General features: G+C 41.2%; 2 protein-coding genes across 3 annotated transcripts; both read left to right on the forward strand.

Moving 5' to 3' along the window:
• Positions 1-761: 761 nt before the first annotated feature.
• LOC121197909 (prostaglandin E2 receptor EP1 subtype-like) lies at positions 762-5,837 on the forward strand. Its single transcript, XM_041061670.1, has 3 exons — positions 762-976; positions 2,399-3,315; positions 4,728-5,837. The coding sequence occupies exons 2-3, from the start codon at positions 2,446-2,448 to the stop codon at positions 5,001-5,003; spliced, it is 1,146 nt and encodes a 381-aa protein (XP_040917604.1). The 5' UTR covers positions 762-976; positions 2,399-2,445; the 3' UTR covers positions 5,004-5,837.
• A 1,901-nt stretch (positions 5,838-7,738) lies between these two features.
• On the forward strand, positions 7,739-22,069 carry LOC121198438 (interleukin enhancer-binding factor 3 homolog). 2 transcript variants are annotated; one of them, XM_041062592.1, is made up of 18 exons: positions 7,739-7,797; positions 9,167-9,243; positions 10,098-10,321; positions 10,411-10,585; positions 12,297-12,444; positions 13,906-13,997; positions 15,189-15,284; positions 15,606-15,717; positions 15,818-15,915; positions 15,993-16,104; positions 16,560-16,673; positions 17,044-17,249; positions 17,406-17,582; positions 17,675-17,956; positions 18,162-18,294; positions 18,413-18,460; positions 20,130-20,549; positions 21,290-22,069. In XM_041062592.1, the coding sequence occupies exons 2-18, from the start codon at positions 9,241-9,243 to the stop codon at positions 21,436-21,438; spliced, it is 2,589 nt and encodes an 862-aa protein (XP_040918526.1). In that variant the 5' UTR covers positions 7,739-7,797; positions 9,167-9,240; the 3' UTR covers positions 21,439-22,069. The 2 variants fall into 2 exon arrangements, with proteins under 2 accessions (XP_040918526.1, XP_040918527.1); XM_041062593.1 differs by lacking the exons at positions 20,130-20,549; positions 21,290-22,069 and adding an exon at positions 19,084-19,985.
• Positions 22,070-22,947: the final 878 nt, after the last annotated feature.

The following is a 22,947-nucleotide window of genomic DNA, read 5'->3' on the forward strand; positions in this document are numbered from 1 at the left end:
CTTACTGTCCCAGCAGCAGCAGCAGCAGCAGCCTGGCCAGTCTTCTGAAGAAGTGGAAAATCATTTGCATTCACAGCTGCAGATACAGACTGTGAGAGAGATGTTTGTAGTCGCAGCAGCACAGCTGGTTCACGTTGACGAGAGCTGACCACATGGCCTTTGAGGCTTTTCTGATGAGGCTCAGTGGAGCAGGGGAGTGTTATAATTTCCAAAGAATTAAAAACAGACAACAGACGAGTCTCCAGAGAGGAAAAACCTTTAAGTAGGTTCAATTAGTCAAAGTCATTTCAACCTGCGTCTTACTTTGAAGAGTCTAATCTGTCATTAATTAGTATAAACAGCAGCTTATTTCTGTTTAAAATGCTATTGCAAGATGTTTTATATATTTTAGTTAAAAACTACATCACTGCTCATAAGAGTAAATCTTTGAAATTTGAAATATTCCTTCAGCCTCAGGAAGGTCTGCCCTTAGTTTTTAAATCCTACAGGTTGTTGTTATTACAGCCTTAATATTTAAGCCTGACATCCCATTACTGTTTTGTGAGTCAGGTGGAGTCAGGAGTGAGACAGTAGGCTTTTAAATATTCATAATCTTCTCTAGGATTTCTCTGAGTGGCCCTTTCACTTTGCTCCAGGGGAGTCTCTGCTGCCAGGAAATTACTGGTTCTCACCGACTGAGACACCCAGAGGGCATGTGAGCACAGTGCAGCTCCAGCGTATAAAAGCAGCAAGCCTGCAGTTAGAGTAACAGAGGACATGCTTGTGCAATGTAACAGGGAGGCTGCTTGTTCTAAGAGGAGAGTTTCTATGTAGTCTGTGTTGCAGAATGAGGAAACAGTTCAGGTGAAGACGTCTGCTGAACGACAACAGAGGATACTGAGAACAACCTGGGTTTATTTATTTTAAATCTTCAGCTATGGGTAATTGTCACAATCAAAGCGATCCTGATCATCTCCATGGATTTCTCTTTACAAAGGTATGTTAAATATCTTTTATCTAAAGGTACATTTAAAAGATAAAAGGCATGCCCTGAGGCTATCATTCTAAGTTCAGTTGTTTTCTTCTTCTGCTTCTTCTCTTTCTTCTTCTATCGTGTTAAACTCTTAACCTTTGGAGAACATGTACTTTAAACATTAATATTTGACAGAGAAGAGAAATTAAAATGTGATCACTGGAAGGGAAATACTCCTTCAAACTCCTATATGGTGTTATAGAGATGATGTTTGGCTGTCATCATTATTCATGTCTCATGATGTATTATCATTTATCATTTATTTATTGAGTTTCGATCAGGCTTTTAACCACATTATGATACCTTTTATGATATCAACACAGCACAACAGGTAAACAACATGCACCAAACAATAAAAATAAACATCAGCAACTGTAACTGCAAAATACTATCACTTTTGAATACAGTATAATAGTATCTAGATAATATATTTGAAGTAAAATGTTTCAATGTTTAAATCTACGCATATAAATATACTCTTGTTTCATTCTCAAGCTTGTTTTGTTTGATGTTTTCTTCACGAATGATCACAGTCAGATCCCCACGTCTTGCACTTTTCCATGTTGTTTTGATCTACACACAGTATTAATTCAATGATATGATGCGGGGACAGAGCCTTGGGTAACTATGCATTTTTTTTTAGGTATGCATGCAGCAGTGCTCAGCAGAAACTGTCTGAACTTGTTCAGACTTCCCCTGTTGCCTCGTACGAGGAGAAAAGTCAGGCTCTTTGTACCTAAACCTCAGAGAGAGCTGAGAACTCATTTGTTATGTTTTAAAGATGAGTCACTTTGTCCTGAGGAGCTGTAGAGACAACAATGAATTAAACATGTTATTTGAAACAATCCCCTGATACGATGTTAATTTAATATTTGAAAAGCAGTTAGGGACTGTGCACAAGTTATTAGAGGGGACGTAGAGACAGAAAAAGATATTGTATCAAAAGTTTTCCCCTCACTTCAAGACTCACTTTGGGCATTCGTTATAATGTCATCTAATCTTACTGACATTTATTTTTAGATGTTGATTTGGATCTGTGCGCATAAAGCTGCCAGTCATTCAGTGGCGTAACGAGCTATTGATCAGTAGTTGTTTTTTTTTCAACAAAAATAAATAAACAAATACATCTGGAAATTTCCAGTTTGACTGTTGTATTGTTCAAAAATAATGAGGTTCACAATTGTCTTTTTGTTTTTAAATCAAGATAAAATTGATAATGCTTGGGCGGGTCTTACTTTTTTAAAAGTGAAAAAATAAAATTAAGCACCCCCCCCCCCACCCCCACCCCCACCCCCACCCCCACCCCCACCCCCACCCCAGTAACTTTCATACTGTTATTTTTCTGTTATCAGTCAGCAAGCTGATCCAGTCTCTTTTCCCTCTCAGTGTCTTCTCAACCGGAGGAACCACATCAAGCTTGGAGCCCAGCAGTGATGCTGGTGATGCAGCATTACAACTTCTCCGGTATTATGGCCTCCTCTCCTCACTCTAACCACACCACCGTGGTGCAGGAAACAAAGGTGGAGACCTGTAATGCCACTCTACCGCCGAGCAACCCCACAGCTGCTGGCCTCACCATGACCCTGGGTATCCTGTTCAATGTGGTGGCCCTCATCATTCTCGCAAAGGCTTACAACCGCTTCCGTCGCCGGTCAAAGGCCACTTTTCTGCTCTTGGCTAGCTCCCTGGTGGCTACAGATCTGGCTGGACATGTTATCCCAGGGGCCCTTGTGCTGAGAAGATATTCTGCCGGCACTGGGTCCACGTCTGATACTGCCTCCCACCTCAGCTGTAATCCTGCGGATCCAGATGCCTCTTGTCTGTTTTTGGGAGGTTGCATGGTGTTCTTTGGCCTGTGCCCACTTTTCCTGGGTTGTGCCATGGCTGCTGAGCGATGTCTGGGAGTCACAAAGCCTTTGCTGCATGCACGTCTGGTGACCACAGCACGGACAAAGATGGCACTGACCCTCATCTGGCTACTGGCTTTATGCGTGGCCCTCCTGCCCTTCTTCAGCCTGGGTGCCTATACCTATCAGTACCCAGGGACATGGTGCTTTATCAGGGTGATGGAGGGCACTAAAGCGACAGATCTGGCCTTTGTGATGCTGTTCTCTGGACTGGCCTTGAGCTCTCTGGCCTTGGCTTTTGTGTGTAACACCATCAGTGGGATCACACTAGTGAGAGCCCGGCTAAAGAAGAGGTCCAGCTCCCAACGATGCTCAGCCAGGTCTCATGACACAGAGATGGTGGTCCAGCTGGTTGGCATTATGGTCACCTCCTGTATCTGCTGGAGCCCTCTGCTGGTGAGTTTAGGGGGAAACAATCTGACAGATATTTAACCACATTTTTAAAAAAGGCTTGTTTTAATATCATTAAATGTTGAGATATTGATAAGGTATTTGATTTGGATCAGATTTTTCAGTGTTAGTGTTGCACTGTTATATAATCATTAAGGAAAAATGGATTTATTCCATTGAAACACAAGACTTGATATAATTCCTAAAACTCTCTGGAATGCAGCACAGTGTTCATCAAACAAGAAAGATTTTATTTATGTTGGTGCAGGTTTTATTTGACTTAATTTTATGCTCACTCAAGACTGATGGAGTGATTTGCTGATTAGGTAGCTGAAGTATCTCCACCATCATTTGTCCAGTTAATCCTTTAGGCTGTTAACATATGACTGACTCTTGATAACAGGAACTTTGGTAAAGTTCTACAAACATAAATTGATCTCAAAAAGACAAAGTGATTAGCAGAACTTTTCAGCAAGAAAACTATTAAGGATTCAGGCACTGTTTGTACCACACGTTACTGTGCCTGTGCACATTGCAGCTGGAGGGCAAAAACTAAGAAGTGACTTTGCATCACAGTAAGCTATTAAGAACCTCAGGAAACAGGAAGTTTTGAATTTCACAACAACTCCAACTGACCAACTGACTAGTGGTCAGAGAAGTGGTGCCAGAGACAGTATTAACACTGTGTAATGCCTTAATAGGAGCTGCCTAAATATGCCCTTTTCTTTCAAATCAAACAATAAAATGTTTTAAAATACATTTTTCCCTATTATATAAGTATTTTTAAGTTAGGAAAAGTCATCTTGTTCCACACTGTCTGACAGCATCATATTGTACATGTATACCTTCTATCAGCTTGTTTACAGTAAGCGAAATAACTAAACCCAACATTATTTTCTTTTCATGTACCATTCAATCAAATCAAAAATATTTTAGATGTTCTGTGCATTATTTTATAGACATTTCCCAAATTTCATACTAACAAATTCGCCATCTTAGAAGACTCTGGGACCTCCACTGGGATTTAAAATAAAGTTCTGTGAGTCTGTGCAATGTTTGGCTGCACAGCACGTTTGTTAAGCAGTAAAGTGTTAAAATATATATAAATGTAAAATATGTAACAAATCCTTTTTTTCACATAAAAGAAATAAACACACATCAAGGTTTTTAGTTTAATCTCTTATGTAAATTGAATGCAGTTACTCTGTAAATACATGAGAGACCCAGATTGTTCGGGGCGTAAGCCTGAAAAAGATGTAATGCAATGAAGTATTGGCACAACCAAAACTCTCTTTGTTACAGAAAATGCCAACTAACATTAAGTTTTTTTGTTGCTGCTGTTGCTGTTTCTATTTTGAGTTTATTTAATGGAACAACATGAGCCTGAAGCTGTTTCCTTTTTTTTCTTTTTTTCTTAGGTCTTTGGACTGATGTCAGCCACACGATCCTACAGCGGCTCCCTAAGCAGTGACCGAGAAACTTACAGGGGGCTGATGGTGATGGGTGTCAGGATGGCAACCTGTAACCAGATCCTGGACCCTTGGGTCTACATCTTGCTGCGACGTGCCATCCTCAAGAAAATTTACAGCATCACTAAAAGGCAGGCCAGTTTCAAGGGAAGCACGTTTCGCTCCATCCGCTGGGATGTCGGCTACTTTCAGAATTCAGAGAAAAACACTGTTGGCAAGATTTAAGGGAGAAAGAAAGGGGAAATGGCATCGATCTCTTTTTAAGGGATGCTCTGTCACTTGCCAGCAGGATCAGAACTGAATCTGGCTGCTTTTCATCCTGATCAGAATTCAGTGTTAAAAGATCCTGGATGAAAAGATTTTTTTTTCTTGGCAGGTGGGAATGGAGCCACCTTTGTTTGTATGTATGAAGTGGTAAAAAAAAAATTGGAAACAACGCGTTCCATATTTTAAATATCACTGACCAGCTAATGATAACCTCTTACGTGGTCGTATGTATGAGCCAGTGTTACATTAGGAAAAAAGGGAAAAAGCCCAGACTTACTATAAACTGCTAACAGTGTATATTAGAATGCAACATGGCCCATATACTGGACATGTTTGAATGGCAGCCTGCCCTCTGTGAGAGCAGATGTAAATACTAAGGCTTTTTTGTGCAGGAGAATGGTGCATTGATTTGAAGTGAAAACTGTGTCTAGTCTTAAAGCAAACATCTCAACTCAAAGGTTTTTGTCTTTTAATGTGCTGTTCGTTTTGTTCTCTGACACAGTGTAAAAGTCAATGACTTGTGTAAATGCTCACATAAGAGAGCAAAAAAATAAAGGGGCTGTGCTTTTACCTCAGCTTGAAGATGTGAAAAACACCACTTGTGTGTCCAATGCAATGCTGTGATATGAATGTGAATGTGTGTCTTCATTGTGTGTTTGTGAACGTATCTGCAGTATTTTTCCCCGAGTGTCTGGGGACTAAAGTGAAGCTATTGTGTAACAAAAGCTAATTAAATGTGATATTGTCAAAAAGAAGGAATGTAAGATTATATAATAAACAGTTATCTGTCAATGTTTCATCTCATTCTGGTTTATAAATGATCTCATAAAGTATTTTACAACTTTGTTAAGAAAATATAATGTTTCCTGTATTTGGTTATATTCAGCTACTGAGTGGCAAATTCAAAGTACTGCAACAAAAACCAGACAAGACAGGATAAGAAAACACACACACACACACAAAACAATTTAAAGAGTCAATGGTAAAATCAAAAAGGGGCTCCAGCATATTGGCAGGTGTGAAAAGGTAGGTCTTAGATTTAGATTTAATATTCAACAATTGGGAAAATACACTTACTTGCTTTCTTGCTGAGGGTTAGATGAGGAGATACCACTATTTTTCCTGTACAGTAAATATGAAGCAGCTGGTTAGCTTAGCCTAAAAGACAGGAAACAAGGGGAAACAGCTAGACTGTCTCTGTACAAATGTAATAAAATCCACAGACCAACACTGATAAAGCCTTACCAATTAAATAGTCATATCTTGTTTTATTCTGTCCAAAAGCCAAAGTGTAATGACATCAACTTGGAGATTTACAAGGGATAATGTGCCAAACTATATGCAGGTTGGGCACAGTCTGTTAATCCCCCATAATACCACAGCATATCATTAATACATTTCTGTTTTTGTACGGATTAAACAAACGGGAGGGTGACTAATTAGAGGAAAAACCTGAATAGATGAGTGGAGAAACAAAATGAATTCAGATGCTTCCACACAGCTGCATGGTACAGTTAAGCAATTAATATCCAATCGTGTTCTGTGGCATCTGAGTAGGCCCAGCTCATTCTGATTTTGTATCAAGATGAAAGAGGAAAAGATCTACGTGACTTTGAAAGAAACTTTAGTTGACACGTGATGACTGTGATGCTCGTGACTAGGGCGATGTGTAAGGGACAACAGGAGAGCAGCTATTCCTCAGGTGACTGAGAATGTCAATGCAGGACGTGGTGAGACTGTATCAGCAAGAACAGTTTGTCAACGTTTACATACAGAGGGATATTATAGTAGGGTTTTGGTTCAAAATGCCCTCATTACAAAGATGAATGCACATTTGAGAGTTCAGTGGTGCACATCTTTGTAAGCACCGGTCCACAGAGATGTAGAAGAAATAATGCGGTCACATGAGTCATCCTTCACCATTTTCTCGTGAACGGGAAGAGTTTGGCATGCAACCAGGAGAATTTAACAAGAAGTAACTCACTCATCCTGTCATTAATGTGATCAACGCTGTGCAGTAATGAGTATCAATGGGACCATGGTTATTCAGTGAAAAGGGAAAGTGCATTTGAGCATCATCTTAGTACGTATTGTAAAAAAATAAAATAAAATCTTGGCTTAGATAGCTGACAATTGTAGAAGAAAAATTGCCCTTTAAGATGAGATAATTCCCGTTTTGCAAGTAAGACTTAAGTAAGTTATTTTCCTGATCACCAAGGAAATTGGCCAACTCTGAATGAACAGCACTTCATGTTCCAGCTGCTACGTGCTGTTTCCATGTCATCACATTACTATGCCTTTATTTTCTGAATCACTATAAGATTGTGAGTCTTTCCTCACTCTCAAGACCAGATACACAAGGCACATTAAATGGCTCCGTTAGTGTTGCAAGTTCATACTCTTTGGAATTTGACAGTAACACGCCACACGTGCAGGAGATAAGAACAACAGTTTGCATTATAATGGTTTCTGTAAGGATTGTGTCATCACTTGATGTGATCAGCATGCAGGCCTCACAGAAACACTGGGGCCAGCTGTTGTTGGTAGACAATTCAATTAAACTCCACCATTCCTGGCCACGCCCCTCGTTCGGTACCCTCTGCAATTGTAGCCAATGGAAAAACAGTCGTTTTCAATTTCCATCCAATGAGCATCATTGTTTTCCCATCGTGGGCGTTTCCATTTCCTCTCCTCCTGCAGACACCGGGAGTAAGCGCGTGCAGTACCGTCCGTTAGCAGTGAAGACACTACGGTGAGTTGTAAATATATATATATAATGTCAGTCCTAAGCATACACGGAGCTATCCACCGGTTGGTCACTGAATACTAAGAGCACTAACGAAGCTTGTTAGTATAATTTAGCGTGTTTATTTATTTGCGCAACAGAAACTGATCTATTTGGCTTTGTTTGGCAAAGCTAACCAGCTAAGTGCTAACACTGACCGAACATTCAATGGGGTCTCGTCTCCTCAACCATTTTGGTGCCTGAGAGGCACCAGACCAATATCCAAAACTCGATTTTCTGTTAAATGTCAACGCTTACATTTTACCCTGCAGCTGGCTGAAATGCTAAGGAGTTGTGTTTTGCGGTTTGGTGGGCAGGTCGGCACGGCGCAGCTTTTAACGATGGGTGATCCGTGTTTTTTGTGGGGGTTGTTAGCTAGCTACCGTCGCCAGTGAGGCTCTGCACTGAATTAAAATGGCGTCTGTTTTTAAATTCCCCTGATTGAGCTGTGGGGTCTGGGTCCCTAAACTGTTTGGCTGCCTCTTCATAACTCACTCTATATCCTGAAATAAAAGTTGTGTCAGTGCAAGTTTAACAGGTGAACCATTACGCCTGTATGTGTTTGATTGCAGCAGCAGGTCAAGTTGACTTAGTCATACGCTTTAGTAACCTGTTGTCTGAAACATATAAACAGGGTTGATGCTCTCTGTCTTTACAGTTTCACCTCATTTGCCTTTATTGCAACTGGAAATTAAATCGTCTATAATGCTGCGAGTTATCTTCGCAGCAGCATATCTCAGTACTGTGGGTGTGTCACGACAAATGAATGAGATGCCTTTCACCCCGATCACATTATTTCGTTGTGGTTGCAGAGTACCAGTCACACTCATGATATGAGGCTATACAGATGAACAGTCAGTAATCTGTGAAGGTAATTGAACTGACCGACGTGTGGTTAAAGCAACATTTTAAGATCATGCTTCTGCCTACTGGCAACATAAATGTCCATATGCTCAAAGCTTGATTTACTGAAATAAACCACATTTCTGCATGTCAGAGTAGGGCCATGTTTGTCCCTCAGGCACGTGTTGCTGTGCCAACAACCTTCTTCTGTTGCCACAGCTGGTGACCGATGTGTTTCAGTGAAAGATAAACACACAGTCTTAAGCGACTGAGTGGGAAGTGTTTTACCCATCTCAGATGTTATGGCCTCTGCAATACCTACTGAACAGATTACATATCTACAGCAATTGCTTTAAATCAAGTGTGTGTGTGTATAATCCACCCATCATTTATGAAACTAGCTCAATTTTCAGTTGGCTGCAGATTTCTCCACAGTGATATTTAAATTCTGCCTCATTATTTAAGAATGTGTTTATGTTTTTTCCTCATGTAGAGACGGACTGCATCTGCTGGAGAGAAGAGATCATTCACCAAATAAAGACGTCACCACAGTTCTCTAAAGCAACAATGGTAAGGACTTAATTTTAGTTTTACCAGTAATTTTATTTAAAGTTACAAATCTCTATGTCATGTTTATTTGCCTGAAAACAGGCAGGCAGCCAAAGCGCAGGGCACACTGGGCTTTTTGTTAAACGTCACGGTTAACAGGACAATAAATGTGTCACGTCTAATTTAAGTCACAGAACTCGTGCCAGTGTTTTGTCATTCCAGTCTGCCCAGGGCTTTAGGGACACATGCTGCAGCTTCCACATCACTGCTCTCCTCTAAATTGGCTTTGGGTGCCTGTACATACACTCACCTTGTGTAATCACTGGTGTTAGAGGCTTGGCCTAGACACGGGGCCTTGTTATTCAGTGTGTTAATTAATCAAAGACAAGCGAGTGGCAGGGAAAATAGGTCTGTCAGTAGAATAAAGTAGATCCTATTTAATCTTTATAAATGCCTGTAAAGAAGGATTAATGAAATCAGATGAATTATTGTTCTGAATAAAAATTGGAACATTTTAAAATCTACAGAATGGACTGAAATTGAAAGAGCTGGCTCTGGGTTTTAATCTGTCCAGTTAACCAGATAGCCCTGTAATCCTGCTTTGTGAGTAGGCCTCTTTTGTATAATTATTAATGATCTGTTGTTTAATTCTCTGAAGACTACTTACAGCACAGTGTGGAATTTATGTATTATCAGTGGTAGATGTCAGATTTTGCCTGGCACCATGACAGAGTTAATACCATCCCACCTGGATGCCTTTGTTATGTTCTGTTGAGGTATGATTTGATGTAAAATAGTCACTGCTAACCCTGCTACAGCAGGAACCTCCCTCCCATTTCTCTTTTATTCATGATCTTGTTTCTTTTCACCACTAGCCTCCCCCCATGCGCCACCGCTCCATGCGTGTGTTCATGAACGATGACCGCCATGTCATGGCCAAACACTCTGCCATCTACCCGACTCAGGAGGAACTAGAAAGTGTACAGAACATGGTATCTTGCACAGAGCGGGCCCTCAAGGCTGTCTCTGACTGGTTGGATAAACAGGAGAAGGGATCTACCAAGTCTGACTCTGATGGCACAGACACTGATAAGGAAAGGTGAGGAGATGTCATTTCTCACATTCAGTTAGTAAAAACTTCTCAAACCATGTCTCACTTTTTTTTGTACTTTTCCACTTTTTTGAAAGTGAGCACAAAGACCAGGCCACCCGCTCTCTGCGTGGTGTAATGAGGGTAGGCCTGGTTGCCAAGGGGCTGCTTCTGAAGGGGGACCTAGACCTGGAGCTGGTGCTCCTCTGTAAAGACAAACCTACCATCAGTCTGCTGAAGAAGGTGTCTGAAAACCTTGTCACACAGTTCAAGGTGAGAACAGCGCTCTGCTAATTGCATGTGTAAAAAAAAAATCCTGTTTTCATTAAAGTCTGACCAATGCTGAATTTTCAGGACAATGGCGGTTTGCATTTGAGAGTATAAACAATGTATTTGCCAACTATGAACAAACACAATCTATTTTAACTAATAACACAGAACACTGAAGACATGGCTTTCTCTTCCCCTGAATGATCAGGGTCACCAACGAAATGAAGGCTTACTGAGAAGTCATTATGCTGTTCTTGTCCAGTTCGGATACACAATTCAAACATTCACAGTGTAGTTTGGAACACTTCAGCTAATGACATCAACAAAAGTCAACTGGAGTCAGGAGTTGGCAAACCTCGTGTCCAAACAGTGGAACCAGACTGGAGGTGTGGGTTAAAGCTGCTTGACTTATATACACTCAGACGTTTTTAGTTATTCGCTAGAAACATCAACTGATAAGAGGTCTCAGAAGGCTTTGGAGGAAGAATTGTTTATTTGCATAAAGCTGGAAAGGGTCACAGAGTTTAGATATTCATCAGCCCACAGTCAAACTATAAATGGAGATGATTTAGTTCTGTGGCTGCTCTTCCTAGAAGTGGTCGCCCAGATAAGCTGACTCCAAAGGCAAAGAGCAGAATGATCATTGAGCTGAAAAAGAAGCCCAGAGTAACAGCTAAACGCTTAAAGGAATCAATGGAGCTGGTTAACATCTCTGTTCATGGGTCTAGGGCCTCTGAGCCCTAGAGAGAAAATGCCATCCCTAGTTTATCAAAGTATTCTACAAGATAATGTCAGGGTGGCTGTCTGCCAGCTGAAGCTCAGGAGAAACCGGGTGACGCAGCAGAACAGTGACCCTAAATATCGAAGTAGATCGACTACAGAATGACTTCAGACAAAGAAAATCTTAACTCAACAGGTTTGACCAGTTATTAAATGCAAGGGTTCTCTCTCTGTGTTTTATGGTTGTGTTCAGTAAACACGAAAGATTATAGTTTCTTGTGTTATCATCTTAAGCATATTGTGTTTGTTTATGTTGGTGAGTTAGATGAAGATCAGATTACATTTTATGACCAGTTAATGCAGAATGCCAGGTCGACTTCTTTTTCATGGTGTCTTTAACCTCACCACTGATATCATTTGTTCACAGATCTTTGTTTGCACAGTTGCACAGGTTGATTAGAAGATTTGGTAGCATTTGCAAACATCACTTCACAAGCTCCGAATCTTATTCACCCTAAAATTCGAGCTGGTATCTTGTCACATCATAATAAAAATTGCGTGTTTTAGTGGGTGGTGCATGTCATTCGATCCACACACTCCTTGCAGTTTTTTTGTTCTTTTGTGCTTCCTGTGCTTGGTCTGCTGCTCACGGGGCTCATTTTTTCATACTTTTCCCTACCTTATTTTTTCTCTACATGCTCTCCATCTCTGTCTGCCACAGAGACTGTTTGTGCTTCCAGTTTTTCATTAATTTTCACAGTTGTCTGAGTCCTTGCATTTCTTATTTCTATTACTGTATCGTTTGTACTGTATCGAAATCCCACCTGGAGCTGCAGACAGCAGGCTGGCAACGATGGTTGCTGACTGTGACCATTTTTAATGGTTTGACAGAGTGTAAAGCGTTGGATCTGAACCTGATGAAAAGTTAAGCGTTGTTAAACAAATCAGTTGTGGCTGTGCTTTATGTCTTGACAAATTCTTTGCTCTCTCACAGCCAATCATAGAAGACAAATACGTGGTGACCCAGCACATCCGGGAGGCTAGTATCGTCATCAAGAACACCAAGGAGCCCCCTCTCACTCTCACCATTCACCTGACATCCCCTTTGGTTCGTGAGGAGATAGAGAGGGCTGCTGCTGGAGGTAAGCTCCTACACAAGGGCCTCAGTGTTTTTGTTAATTTTTTTTGTTTTGTTTTTTTTTTTAGTGGTGCCCTGCCTCCAGTAGGGAGGCCGGGCAGGCAACCAGGCTAGACAGATATTGTTTATTGGGCCTTCAATGGAGCTAGGGGACAAGAAATGCACTGTCACATAATGAAACTCTGCTATACTTATAGCTCTCTAGCCACTCTCGTAGTTCCATGTAATGTAATTGTACATTTTTGATGGCCCAATATACAGTATAGGGCAGGTAGTTTACAGACTGCTGAAGACATGGCTTTCTCTTCCCCTTAATGATCAAGGTCACCAACGAAATGAAGGCTTACTGAGAATTTAACCACATACAAAAAAGAGAGACCACTTTGTTTGCATGTGTTTTATCATTGATGATGAACGGTTTGCATTGCAGCAAAAATGAGTAGCAAAACATGGTGAAATTGTCCTTGGTTGTAAGACCCACCAGTGGGCTATTGACTGTCTCTGAGGTTCCTGTGCAGGGAAGGCTCAGGGTTACAGATAACGACAGGGGACACCTGAATTCTGCATCGATTTGCAGCCACTCTCAAAACTGGGTCCCCAGTTGTAAGGTAGTAATATACATAGGCATTTTGATTTTATGTATATAATAATTAGGCTTAATTGTAGCCGTTGAGAAACAAACTAAGACTTCCAGAGGCTGGATTGAGAGATCTCAACAGTCGTGAGGATCTCAGCTTTAGCAGGTGTTGAACCTTGACCTTGTCTGTAGCCCTGTGCTAACAGTGATGCCCAGTTTGGGTCTTTTCTGTTTTTGTTTTTTGTTTTTTAAAGCCATCAGTTTTGCTGCAGTGTGGACTTGTTTTGATACCCACTTTTTGTGCATCTGATAACTTCTGCCTGTGGTTCCAATTCTGATTCTCTCTGTCAAGCCTTCTAGTTTGTCAATTTTTAGGGACGCTGGACCTTTGACCAACTGGCCGCTCTCTGTCTCGGAAGGGGCAAAGTGCAGTGTACCCAGTATAGGGGCGAAGGGGAGGGGCTCTACCTCCTGTTAGCACCAGAAAAGAAAAGCAGACCTTTTTAAGCACTGAAGCGTCCATTTGAGTTGAGGCAACCATGGAGAGACAACCTCCCATTTGATACAACCAAGTGTTCTTAATAAATGCACATTTTTTTAATATTAGGTATTTTTTAAATGATTTTTATTTTTGCCAAGTCAAGATATAACCCACTTCATAATACTGTCGTTCTAGTGGGTTTTAAGTATAATCATTGTGTGCCGGGCCGTGCAAAACCATATTAACTGGGAGGTTGAGAGCGTTTGATGGTTCTCCAGTGGAGGGGTCCCCCTCCCTTTCCCCCTCCTGCCTGTGGTTTGGGAAGGCTGCCTGTGTTCCCCCTGGCCGGCTGACAGAACTCCCCTTGGTCAAACTGTACCTTGTCTTCTTATTCCACCTGCCAATAGAAACGCTTTCAGTCAACGATCCCCCGGATGTTCTGGACAGGCAGAAATGCCTAACTGCCTTGGCGTCTCTCCGCCACGCTAAGTGGTTCCAGGTTTGGATCTTGTCTTTATTTGTCTCTAAAACAGAAGTAGTTTTGAGTCTGGTTCTATGCTGTATGTTCTTTTGTCATTTATTTGGGCGTTCCATGTGTTTTTTTGTTTTTTTTTTCTTTATTTACTCTTTTGAAGTGTACTTCCTGTAGTAATACTTGATGATCTGGATGTTTGTTTCTTAGGAAACCTTTGTCATTACACTGTTGTAGAGTTGCTTTGCTCACTTAACAGGTTCTACTGCAGTGCCATTTTAAAAAACCGCTCATTTCTGCTTTTTTAGTCCCTGAGTTCATTAGCATCCTTCAGAGCTGCTTAACTCAATCAGCAAAAAAAAAAAATCTGGGACTAATACGCCATGTATCCAGGTGCAATATTTCTATACTGTCGGCGTTGGTGTGAGTGAGTTGTTGTTGTTTTCACATTTATGCAAGCTACTCGTAGAGCACTTTCTGCTGCCCCATTCTGTAGTTTTGAAGAGAAAATGTTTTTTTGCAGTGAACCATGTTGATAATAACACATCATAGTATTGTGGCCTGTGTCATCTTTGGCTTTCACTCTATAATCAGTGCTCCATCTCTGCAGCTTGTTTTTGTAGAGTATGTGGCCTCAACTTTTCCTGCTCTCTGGCTGTTTCTGTTACTCTGTGTGCCACAAAATCGAAAGGAATATTGCACCTTGAGCCGTAGTTTTCAATTTTTTTTTTTTCCAACTGCCACTGACTTAACCATTACCCATTTGAATGACAGCACACATCAGCACATCCTTTTTTGAGTAGTTCTCTTTGTTCTCACATTAAAGCAGGTATTAGGTTTGAGGTGGCTTTATTCAACCCTTTCCTCTTGATCTAAAGTGACACACTTGTTTTTTTCCCCCCCCTCAAACAGAAATGTTTTATGTCTGATAACTACACCATCAATCATGTAGGCTTATTGACTTACAGCCTTAAATGTGAATGGTCATAAGTAGAGTCTTCCAACAAAGTGATCAAACATGATTCTATCACCCAATATCTCCGGACATTTCCATAATGACAAAGTTAAGCTGTTATAGTCTGTGTGGCTTCATTTTTATTTATTTCCATTTACTTGGATGTGTATATTAGTTTATGCCCCACGTGGTCTTCCTCTTTGACTAAGGCTCCTTGTCTTCCTCGTGCCCCTCCCTCCCCCCCTTCCCTGCTGTGTCCCCAGGCCAGAGCAAATGGACTCCGTTCCTGTGTCATTGTCATTCGGATCCTAAGGGACCTGTGTTCCCGCGTCCCCACATGGGCCCCACTTCGTGGCTGGGTGAGTAAAAGTCTTCTCCCTGTACAGCCCCTACATACCAAAGTCTTTTTGAAGCTGATTTTGGCTTCGGAGGATTGCTGTATGTAGGAGGTTGTTTTCTTAAGTCTGATTTGGCTTCTCAAAACTGCCCCCCCCCCCCTCATTAAAATTTACACATCTCTCTAAAACCTTTGTCGGCCCAGAAAAAAGCAAGGCAGCTCCATCAAGGTTCTTAAATTGCAGAGATACTATCAAACGCAGTGACCTAGAATCCGTGTTTGTAGCCGAGCTTAAAAATAGCATCCTTGAACAGAGAGTCTCCCTCTCTCCCCTGCTGTGCAGCCCCTGGAGCTGATATGTGAGAAAGCCATTGGTACAGGGAACCGGCCCATGGGGGCAGGAGAAGCTCTGCGGAGGGTTTTAGAGTGTCTGGCTTCAGGAATCCTCATGGCAGGTATGAACGTGCAGTCTCTTCCCCACAGTGTATTTCATTTTGTTTAACTTTGCACTGCTGCTTAAAGGTAATACAAATCTGTCATTTCTTTGTCTTGTAGATGGTCCTGGTATCTCTGATCCATGTGAGAAGGAGCCCACAGATGCTATTGGTCACTTGGACCACCAGCAGAGAGAAGACATCACAGCAAGTGCGCAAGTGAGTAAGACAAAATTAAATGTTTGTGTTTGCTATTTAAATAAGTGTGAAACTCACACAGTCTGTTGCATCTCCAGCATGCCTTAAGGCTGTCAGCTTTCGGACAGCTTCACAAAGTGCTCGGAATGGATCCCCTTCCCTCTAAGATGCCCAAGAAACCTCGCAGTGAAACTCCTATTGATTACACAGGTAAACAGAACTGGCTTACCTGTGATATTTAAAGCTACTATTTGTAATATTCAGGAAATTAATGACACTGGTGGCCATTAAGTGAACTGTAGTCAGCATCTTGTTGCTCACGTGCATGCTCGCACTTCATAGGTAGGTGTGAATAAGCACTTCGGCCAAATCAGCAGCGTGATAGGCTGCATTTATGTGAGACAATGATAATCCTCAATTAAAGTCAGTAAACAAGATGCTTGGAGTGGGATGAGTTAGGTTAGACTGGAGATAGCGAACAAAACCTCTACAAAGTACTACATTTTTACTTCACATTTCATATATACATCCATATAGCACCTTTAAGTAATCCACAACACACTCTAGAAACTGTTGATTATATTTTGATATTTATGTTGTTGTTTGCAATTGAGTAAGGTGCATTGTATGTTCTTACAGCACAATTTTGTGTGTCTGTGATTCAGTGCAAATCCCACCCAGTACAGCATATGCCCCACCAATGAAAAGGCCCATTGAGGAAGAAGAGGGACCCGATGACAAGAGTCCCAATAAGAAGAAGAAAAAACTACAGAAGAAATGTAAGTGCTCTTTTAGCTCTTGTATTTGTTGACACTCACTTAAAACACAATCACAATTATGACTCATGTAACAGCCCTGCCAACTAGTCGCCAAAGAGATATAATCGGCAACCTCTCAGTTCATGTTACCATTTTTTGTTACACTGTATAGACTGATTAATTGATCAACGTATAAATTATGTAATTATCAAATGAATGCAGTTTTAGACAGAAATAATTAAAAAGCTACTGCATTTTTCTGTTCAAATACATGATATATTAAGGAAAATGGCATTTATCTGATTTTTTCATTGTACCTCTGAAGTTCTTTAGGTACTAAATTGCTGTTGTTATGGATCTGACGATGCCTCTATTCTGTCCTTCCCACCAGCTCCAGAGGAGAAGGCAGAGCCGCCACAGGCAATGAACGCTCTGATGAGGCTCAATCAGCTGAAGCCAGGTCTCCAGTACAAACTGATATCCCAGACTGGCCCAGTTCATGTTCCGGTCTTCACTATGGCTGTAGAAGTGGATGGCAAGACCTTTGAGGCTTCTGGTCCATCCAAACGCACAGCTAAGCTGCATGTAGCTGTAAAGGTGAGCACCTCATCTGCAGGGGGGGACATTAGCTATTAATCACATTTTTAAGATTTATTATGGATTCAGGCCTGGATCTGGGGTTATGTTTTTAATTTTTTTTTTTTGCATTTTCTTGTTATTTAAACATCAGTGAATCTGTGTGGATTATTTCAGGTCCTGCAGGACATGGGTCTGCCTACAGGAGTGGAACTAAAGACTGCTGAGCCGATAAAATCAGAGGAGGCAGCAGTAGCTGCCGCTGTGGAAGAATTGAGGCCAGTAGTAACGCCCATAGAGACGACCACGGCTGCCACAGGAGCAGCCAACGCAGACACCACTGATGCTGTAGAGGTATGAACTACTCCCTTTGTGCCAGCAAGCAACAGTTTTTTCCTGTTCTGCTGAATTCTTTTATTTTACTGACCATCTCTCTTTCCTCTCAGACTGCTCGCCAACAGGGACCAATCCTGACTAAGCATGGCAAGAACCCTGTAATGGAACTGAACGAGAAGCGCCGTGGCCTCAAGTATGAGCTCATCTCAGAGACCGGAGGCAGCCACGACAAACGCTTTGTCATGGAAGTGGAGATTGACGGTCAGAAGTTCCAGGGGACAGGATCCAATAAGAAGGTGGCCAAGGCTTACGCTGCTCTGGCTGCTTTGGAGCGGCTCTTCCCTGAAGGCTCTGTGGCTGAGGCTGCTAAAAAGAAAAAGGGACCACCCATGGTAAATTTCTGAAAGGTTTTATCCTCCTTTGAATAACAGAAAACAATCCACCATAGCTGCAGCTATATTTTAATGAAGTGATACTGTTTTGACAAAAAGAGGAGAGTTAAAATTTGACTGAAATTTAGTGATTGTCCTCATGGAGAAGAAAATTGCTTTTCAGTATTGATGAGAAACACAAATAAAATGTTCCGTTCCTCTTTAGCACACCCCAGGTTTTGGCATGATGGGAGCCTCTGGAGGCGGAGACACAGCTTCGCCCAGAGGCAGAGGGAGAGGAGGACGGGGTCGTGGAAGGGGCAGGGGCTTCAATAATGGAGGAGGCTATGGCCAAGGAGGTAAAAACACACTTGCTGTACCAGACATATTGCATGTACTGGTAAAAAGCTTGTAGACATTATTAACATGAGTGATGGAGTGTTAAATCAGCATAAACAATCGGCATCTTCCTTTCAGGTGGCTTCGGAACATATGGTTACGGGAACAATGCTAACTCCGGATACAGTGAGTATTCATTTCACCTTTTTTAAATCCTGGTTTGACTGGATTTGTGCTCCTTTCTGGGCTGCAGTTAGGTTTTCATTTACCGTGTGAGAAATGCAAACAAATGTTAGCACAGATGTTCTTGTGTCCTGCGGCAGGATGGTGCATCTGCCCAGGACTCTGGGGAAAAAAAAAAAAAAAAAAAAGGCTTTAACACTTCTCACCTGTGTTCCAACAACCTGAACGGGGAATATTATGCCTAGTGCAGAAAACTGTTTCTTGCCAGAATACAGTAAACAAGACTGTATAGCGCTACTAAAACATGTTGGGATGTTCCCCGCTCAATGATTTTACATTTCTCTGCTTGAAGCCACAGGATTGAATCTGTTTTTGACAAGCCCCCCCTCCCCCCCATGAGAACCCCTTTTCTTCCCTCTGGCAGCCTGTTCTGAGGACTGACCTACCTGAGCGTGACAGGAGCAGAGAAATCTAAAAATAAAAAAAAAATAAAAACCCAACAACTCAGTTTAAATGCAATCTGACCAAATGAGTCATTCATCTGCCGCTTTTATGGCAGGAAAAAAAAAATAAACAAATCTAATTTTGATATTTTCTTCCCTTCTCTGCCCTGTCTCACTCTTTAGGTGACTTTGTCTCAGACTGCTATGGCTACCACGAGTTTGCGACATAGATCCTCCCCCAGTCTTAGAAAATCAAAAACAGTCCTGTAAAGAGGACAAAAATGGACAAAATACACAATAGTGTTCCAGCAGCATCATGAACTCCCTTCACCACCAAGTCCGCAACCCTGGGAATAAAGTGACAACAACCTCTGCACCCCGTCTTGCCAATCCTCTTATCATGTCCTGACACCTCGGGGAGACGATCTGCCACTGCATGCATGTAGCCATAAGTCACCTTCTGTTCTCTCAACTTGCTGTGGATGTACCCGAACACCTGGACCTCCCTAAACCGCAGGGCTGATTAATTGTAGAGAGCCTCCGTGTGTCAGGCCTGGGACAGGGCTTTGTTTGTGGATCATGATTAAGTGAAAGCCTGTGGGAGCTGGACAACATACTGCCTTTTGGATTACTGTCAAGACCGCAACAGCCTAGTCTCTATCTCTGTCTCCATACTGTTTACTTGGATTAGAATTCTGAGAAAATCTTGACATGAATTGTTTTGTTTATTTTCTCGTTCTAATGCCTTTCTGTCACTTCAAATCACTAAGCTGTTTTTGTATTTTGCTTTTTAAAAATGGCCACATTGTTTATGTGAAATCTGCTGTTCCTGTGTAATATCAGCAACACTGTTTAGTCATAGCTACACTGAATGCATGATGGTCTCACTTTGGCAGTGTGTGGTAGCTGCAGTATCCCGTCTGTAACAGCATTAGGCAGTGATGAACCGAGGCTGCTGGCACTGGGTTTGCACACAGACTGGCTGAAATGGAAAATCTGATGTATGTTTGGGAAGGGAAGACTCCTTGCTCTAGCTGTTTTTATATGTTTTGTTTTGGTTTTTTTTAAATAAATATAATCCTTCACTACTGTCTTACTCCAGGATCTGAATGAGTTCAGTCTAACTGTATGACAAAAATGAACTGCACAGACTCAATATTCAAGTAGTAGCTGATAAAATATATTTTGTGATGCCTATTTTAAAACTGTGCCATGCTGTTGTTTCCCAGATTACTACAACAATGGTGGCACAAATGGAGGAGCCGGGGCATCAAGCAGCCCATCAGGTGGCCTTCCAGCCAGCACAGCACCAGGATCAGCACAGGGCTCCTATGGTTCATACTACCAGAATGACGGAGCCTACACCACTGCTGTGGCCGCCAAAGCTCCCAAAAAGAAACCCCCCATGCACAAAGGAGGGAAATCACCCTTTCCAGGTCCCCCAGGGACAAACAGTGGATCTGCGGGGGGCTACCAGTCCAGCAGCCCGTCGGGGCAGGGCTCCTATAACCAGTACGGTCAGGGTTATGGGCAGGGAAAGAAGAATTTCACCCAGAGCCAGGGGGGAACAGGTGGATACTCGTACAGCACTGCCTACCCAAGCCAGGTGACGGGGGGTGCTGGAGGTAGCCAAGACTACAGCTACGAAGGTGAGTTAAAGGGATTATTTTGAGGAGGTTTGTTGATATTAACCAGCATATTGCTTTATTTTGTTCTATCATGAAAATGATTTTTAATTACACAAGATTAAAAAAATCTTACCAAAAAAAAGCAGCTTCTCACCTTAAAGCATAAGTGGGTGTGTTGTTATAACAAGAAGCTGAAAACAGATTCAGTCAGTGTTCAAAGTGTAGCCCACATCAGACAATGACGACAGCATATTGCTGACTCCATGTCAAAAAAAATAAATTACATAACAAATTATAACAATATTTTAATGTTATGACTTTATTACTGTAGACCAAATTATTCAGGGGTAACATACATGTCACTTGGCATATCATGAAACTTTCCCATTACAAAACACATCTCACGGCTGGGTGTTGGTGCTGATGAGAGAAGCCATGGGGTGTCCTAATGGTCCAGGCACATACCACAACGTCCACAGTTTGATTCCTGTCATACCCCTCCTTGTCTCCTTATGTTTCGTCTCTCTCTCTCTTTCTTTTTTTTCTCTCTTTCTCTCTGTCTCAATTGAAAATCAAATGTCAAAAAAAAAGTAAAACAAAATGTGCATTTAAGTCACAAGTCACATCATTTAAGAAAACATTTCCTTCAACACAATTGAAAAAAATAAAGTGCAATAAATATCTCAGTGTAAATCTCAGTGTAAAGTCAACAACTAGTATTAAGTTATCTTGACTAGCTTTATGTGTTATTTTTATTGTAGGTTTCAACAATCAGTCCAGTTACAACTCACAAGGCGGAGGTGGAGGAGGAGGAGGCAGCAACCAGGGCTTTGGCAACAACCACTCTCAGTACCACAACCCAGTGGCCTATGGCAGAGGAGACAGCAGCATGAACTACCAGTACAGATAGACTCTGTCGCTCCACCTGTGAATCATGGGCACAAAGCACCCTTCATCAGTGTCTGAAGACTTCTCCAAAGAAAGTGATTGACAGCTTGCCTGTGCTCTCTGCCTTTTCCATGTTTGCTTCTTATGTGCTTTTTGGTTAATATGTAGCACACGTGGGCACAAAATGAGATGTCTGGACTTTTAAGTGTCAGAACTGAGTTGTGGCTGAATTTAGTTGTCTGTTTCAATGGTCTGGTCAGTGCTTAGTCTTAGGTTATTTTATTTTTTCTTTTTGTTTTTTTAGTTTTTTTTTTAAATTTGTGCTACCAATTCTCATCCTCATCGCTCAGTATGAAGGCTGATGTTACTCACTCACTAGCTCTGACTTGGTTTCCTTTCTTATAAAGAGTTGTGCAGACAGCATTTTTCTTTTCTCATGTGAAACTAGTAAAATCTTGTAGTTTGAAACTACAAGGGTTGTTGTATTTTTTGTAGTTATTTTAATAAATGTTTTTGGATATTACTGGAAGACACACTTACATTCTGATGTTAAATCCACATTTCTGCTCAGTGTAGCTTTTTGATTGGGTGGGATTTGTTCTTGTTAATCTATAACAAAGTGTGTTTGTATTAATAAATGATTTTTATTTTGATTTGAGATCTGAGTTTTGACTTAGAGCATCAAGTATTTGTACCACTGATAGGGTTCATTAAAAGTAGGAAATGTATGGCCTGGTATTGAGAAAAGATGTCCTATTAGAAAGAATGACAGTGAATGCAGTGTGTGACCACAATAAAGTCCTTAAATATGATATTTTTGTGAGAAAAAGCAGAAAATATTGTCTTTCAGGGCTCCATATCTTTGTGATGCAACATGGCTTAAGTAGGGGGTAATCCCATGTCACATAAAAACTAAATAAAATACAGGTTTTTATAATTATAGGTTATAGGGTTTTAGATCAATATAGAAATGAATGAAATCCTTTTTGTATGTAATTCTATGCCAACAGAAACTAAAGATTCAAAATATACAGTATCAGTCAAAAGTTTGGTCACACCTTCTCATTTGGTGGTTTTTCTTTATTTTTATTACTTTCTACATTGTATAATATATTATTGATTCATACTGAAGACATCAAAACTATGAAGGAACACATAAGGAATTATGTAGTTAACAATAAAGTGTTAAACCAACCAGAATATGTTTTATATTTTAGATTCTTTGAAGTAGCCTTTTGCTTTGATGACAGCTTTGCACACTCTTGGCATTCTCTCAATCAGTTTCAGGAGGTAGTCACCTGGAATGGTTTTCAGACCACAGGTGTGCCTCGTCAAGAGTTAATTAGTTGAATGTCTTGCCTTCTTAATGTGTTTGAGAGCTTCAGTTGTTTTTTGCAGAAGTAGGGTTGGTACACAGTTAACAGCCCTTCATTATATGAAGGGCTGTATGACTTCATTATATGATTATATGAATTGTTTTATAATTCATATTATGGCAAGAACCACTCAGCTAAGTAAAGAGGAACTACAG

The sequence above is a fragment of the Toxotes jaculatrix genome, chromosome 18 (genome assembly GCF_017976425.1).
Source record: "Toxotes jaculatrix isolate fToxJac2 chromosome 18, fToxJac2.pri, whole genome shotgun sequence".
NCBI classification, from domain to species: Eukaryota; Metazoa; Chordata; class Actinopteri; family Toxotidae; genus Toxotes; species Toxotes jaculatrix.

Coding starts and splice junctions, on each gene's coding strand:
- LOC121197909 (XM_041061670.1), top strand. CDS start 2,446: ATGCTGGTGATGCAGCATTACAACTTCTCCGGTATTATGGCCTCCTCT. Junction 3,316..4,727: donor TCTGCTGGAGCCCTCTGCTG/GTGAGTTTAGGG, acceptor TTTTTTTCTTAG/GTCTTTGGACTGATGTCAGC.
- LOC121198438 (XM_041062592.1), top strand. Junction 13,998..15,188: donor GCCACGCTAAGTGGTTCCAG/GTTTGGATCTTG, acceptor CTGTGTCCCCAG/GCCAGAGCAAATGGACTCCG. Junction 15,916..15,992: donor ACATCACAGCAAGTGCGCAA/GTGAGTAAGACA, acceptor TTGCATCTCCAG/CATGCCTTAAGGCTGTCAGC.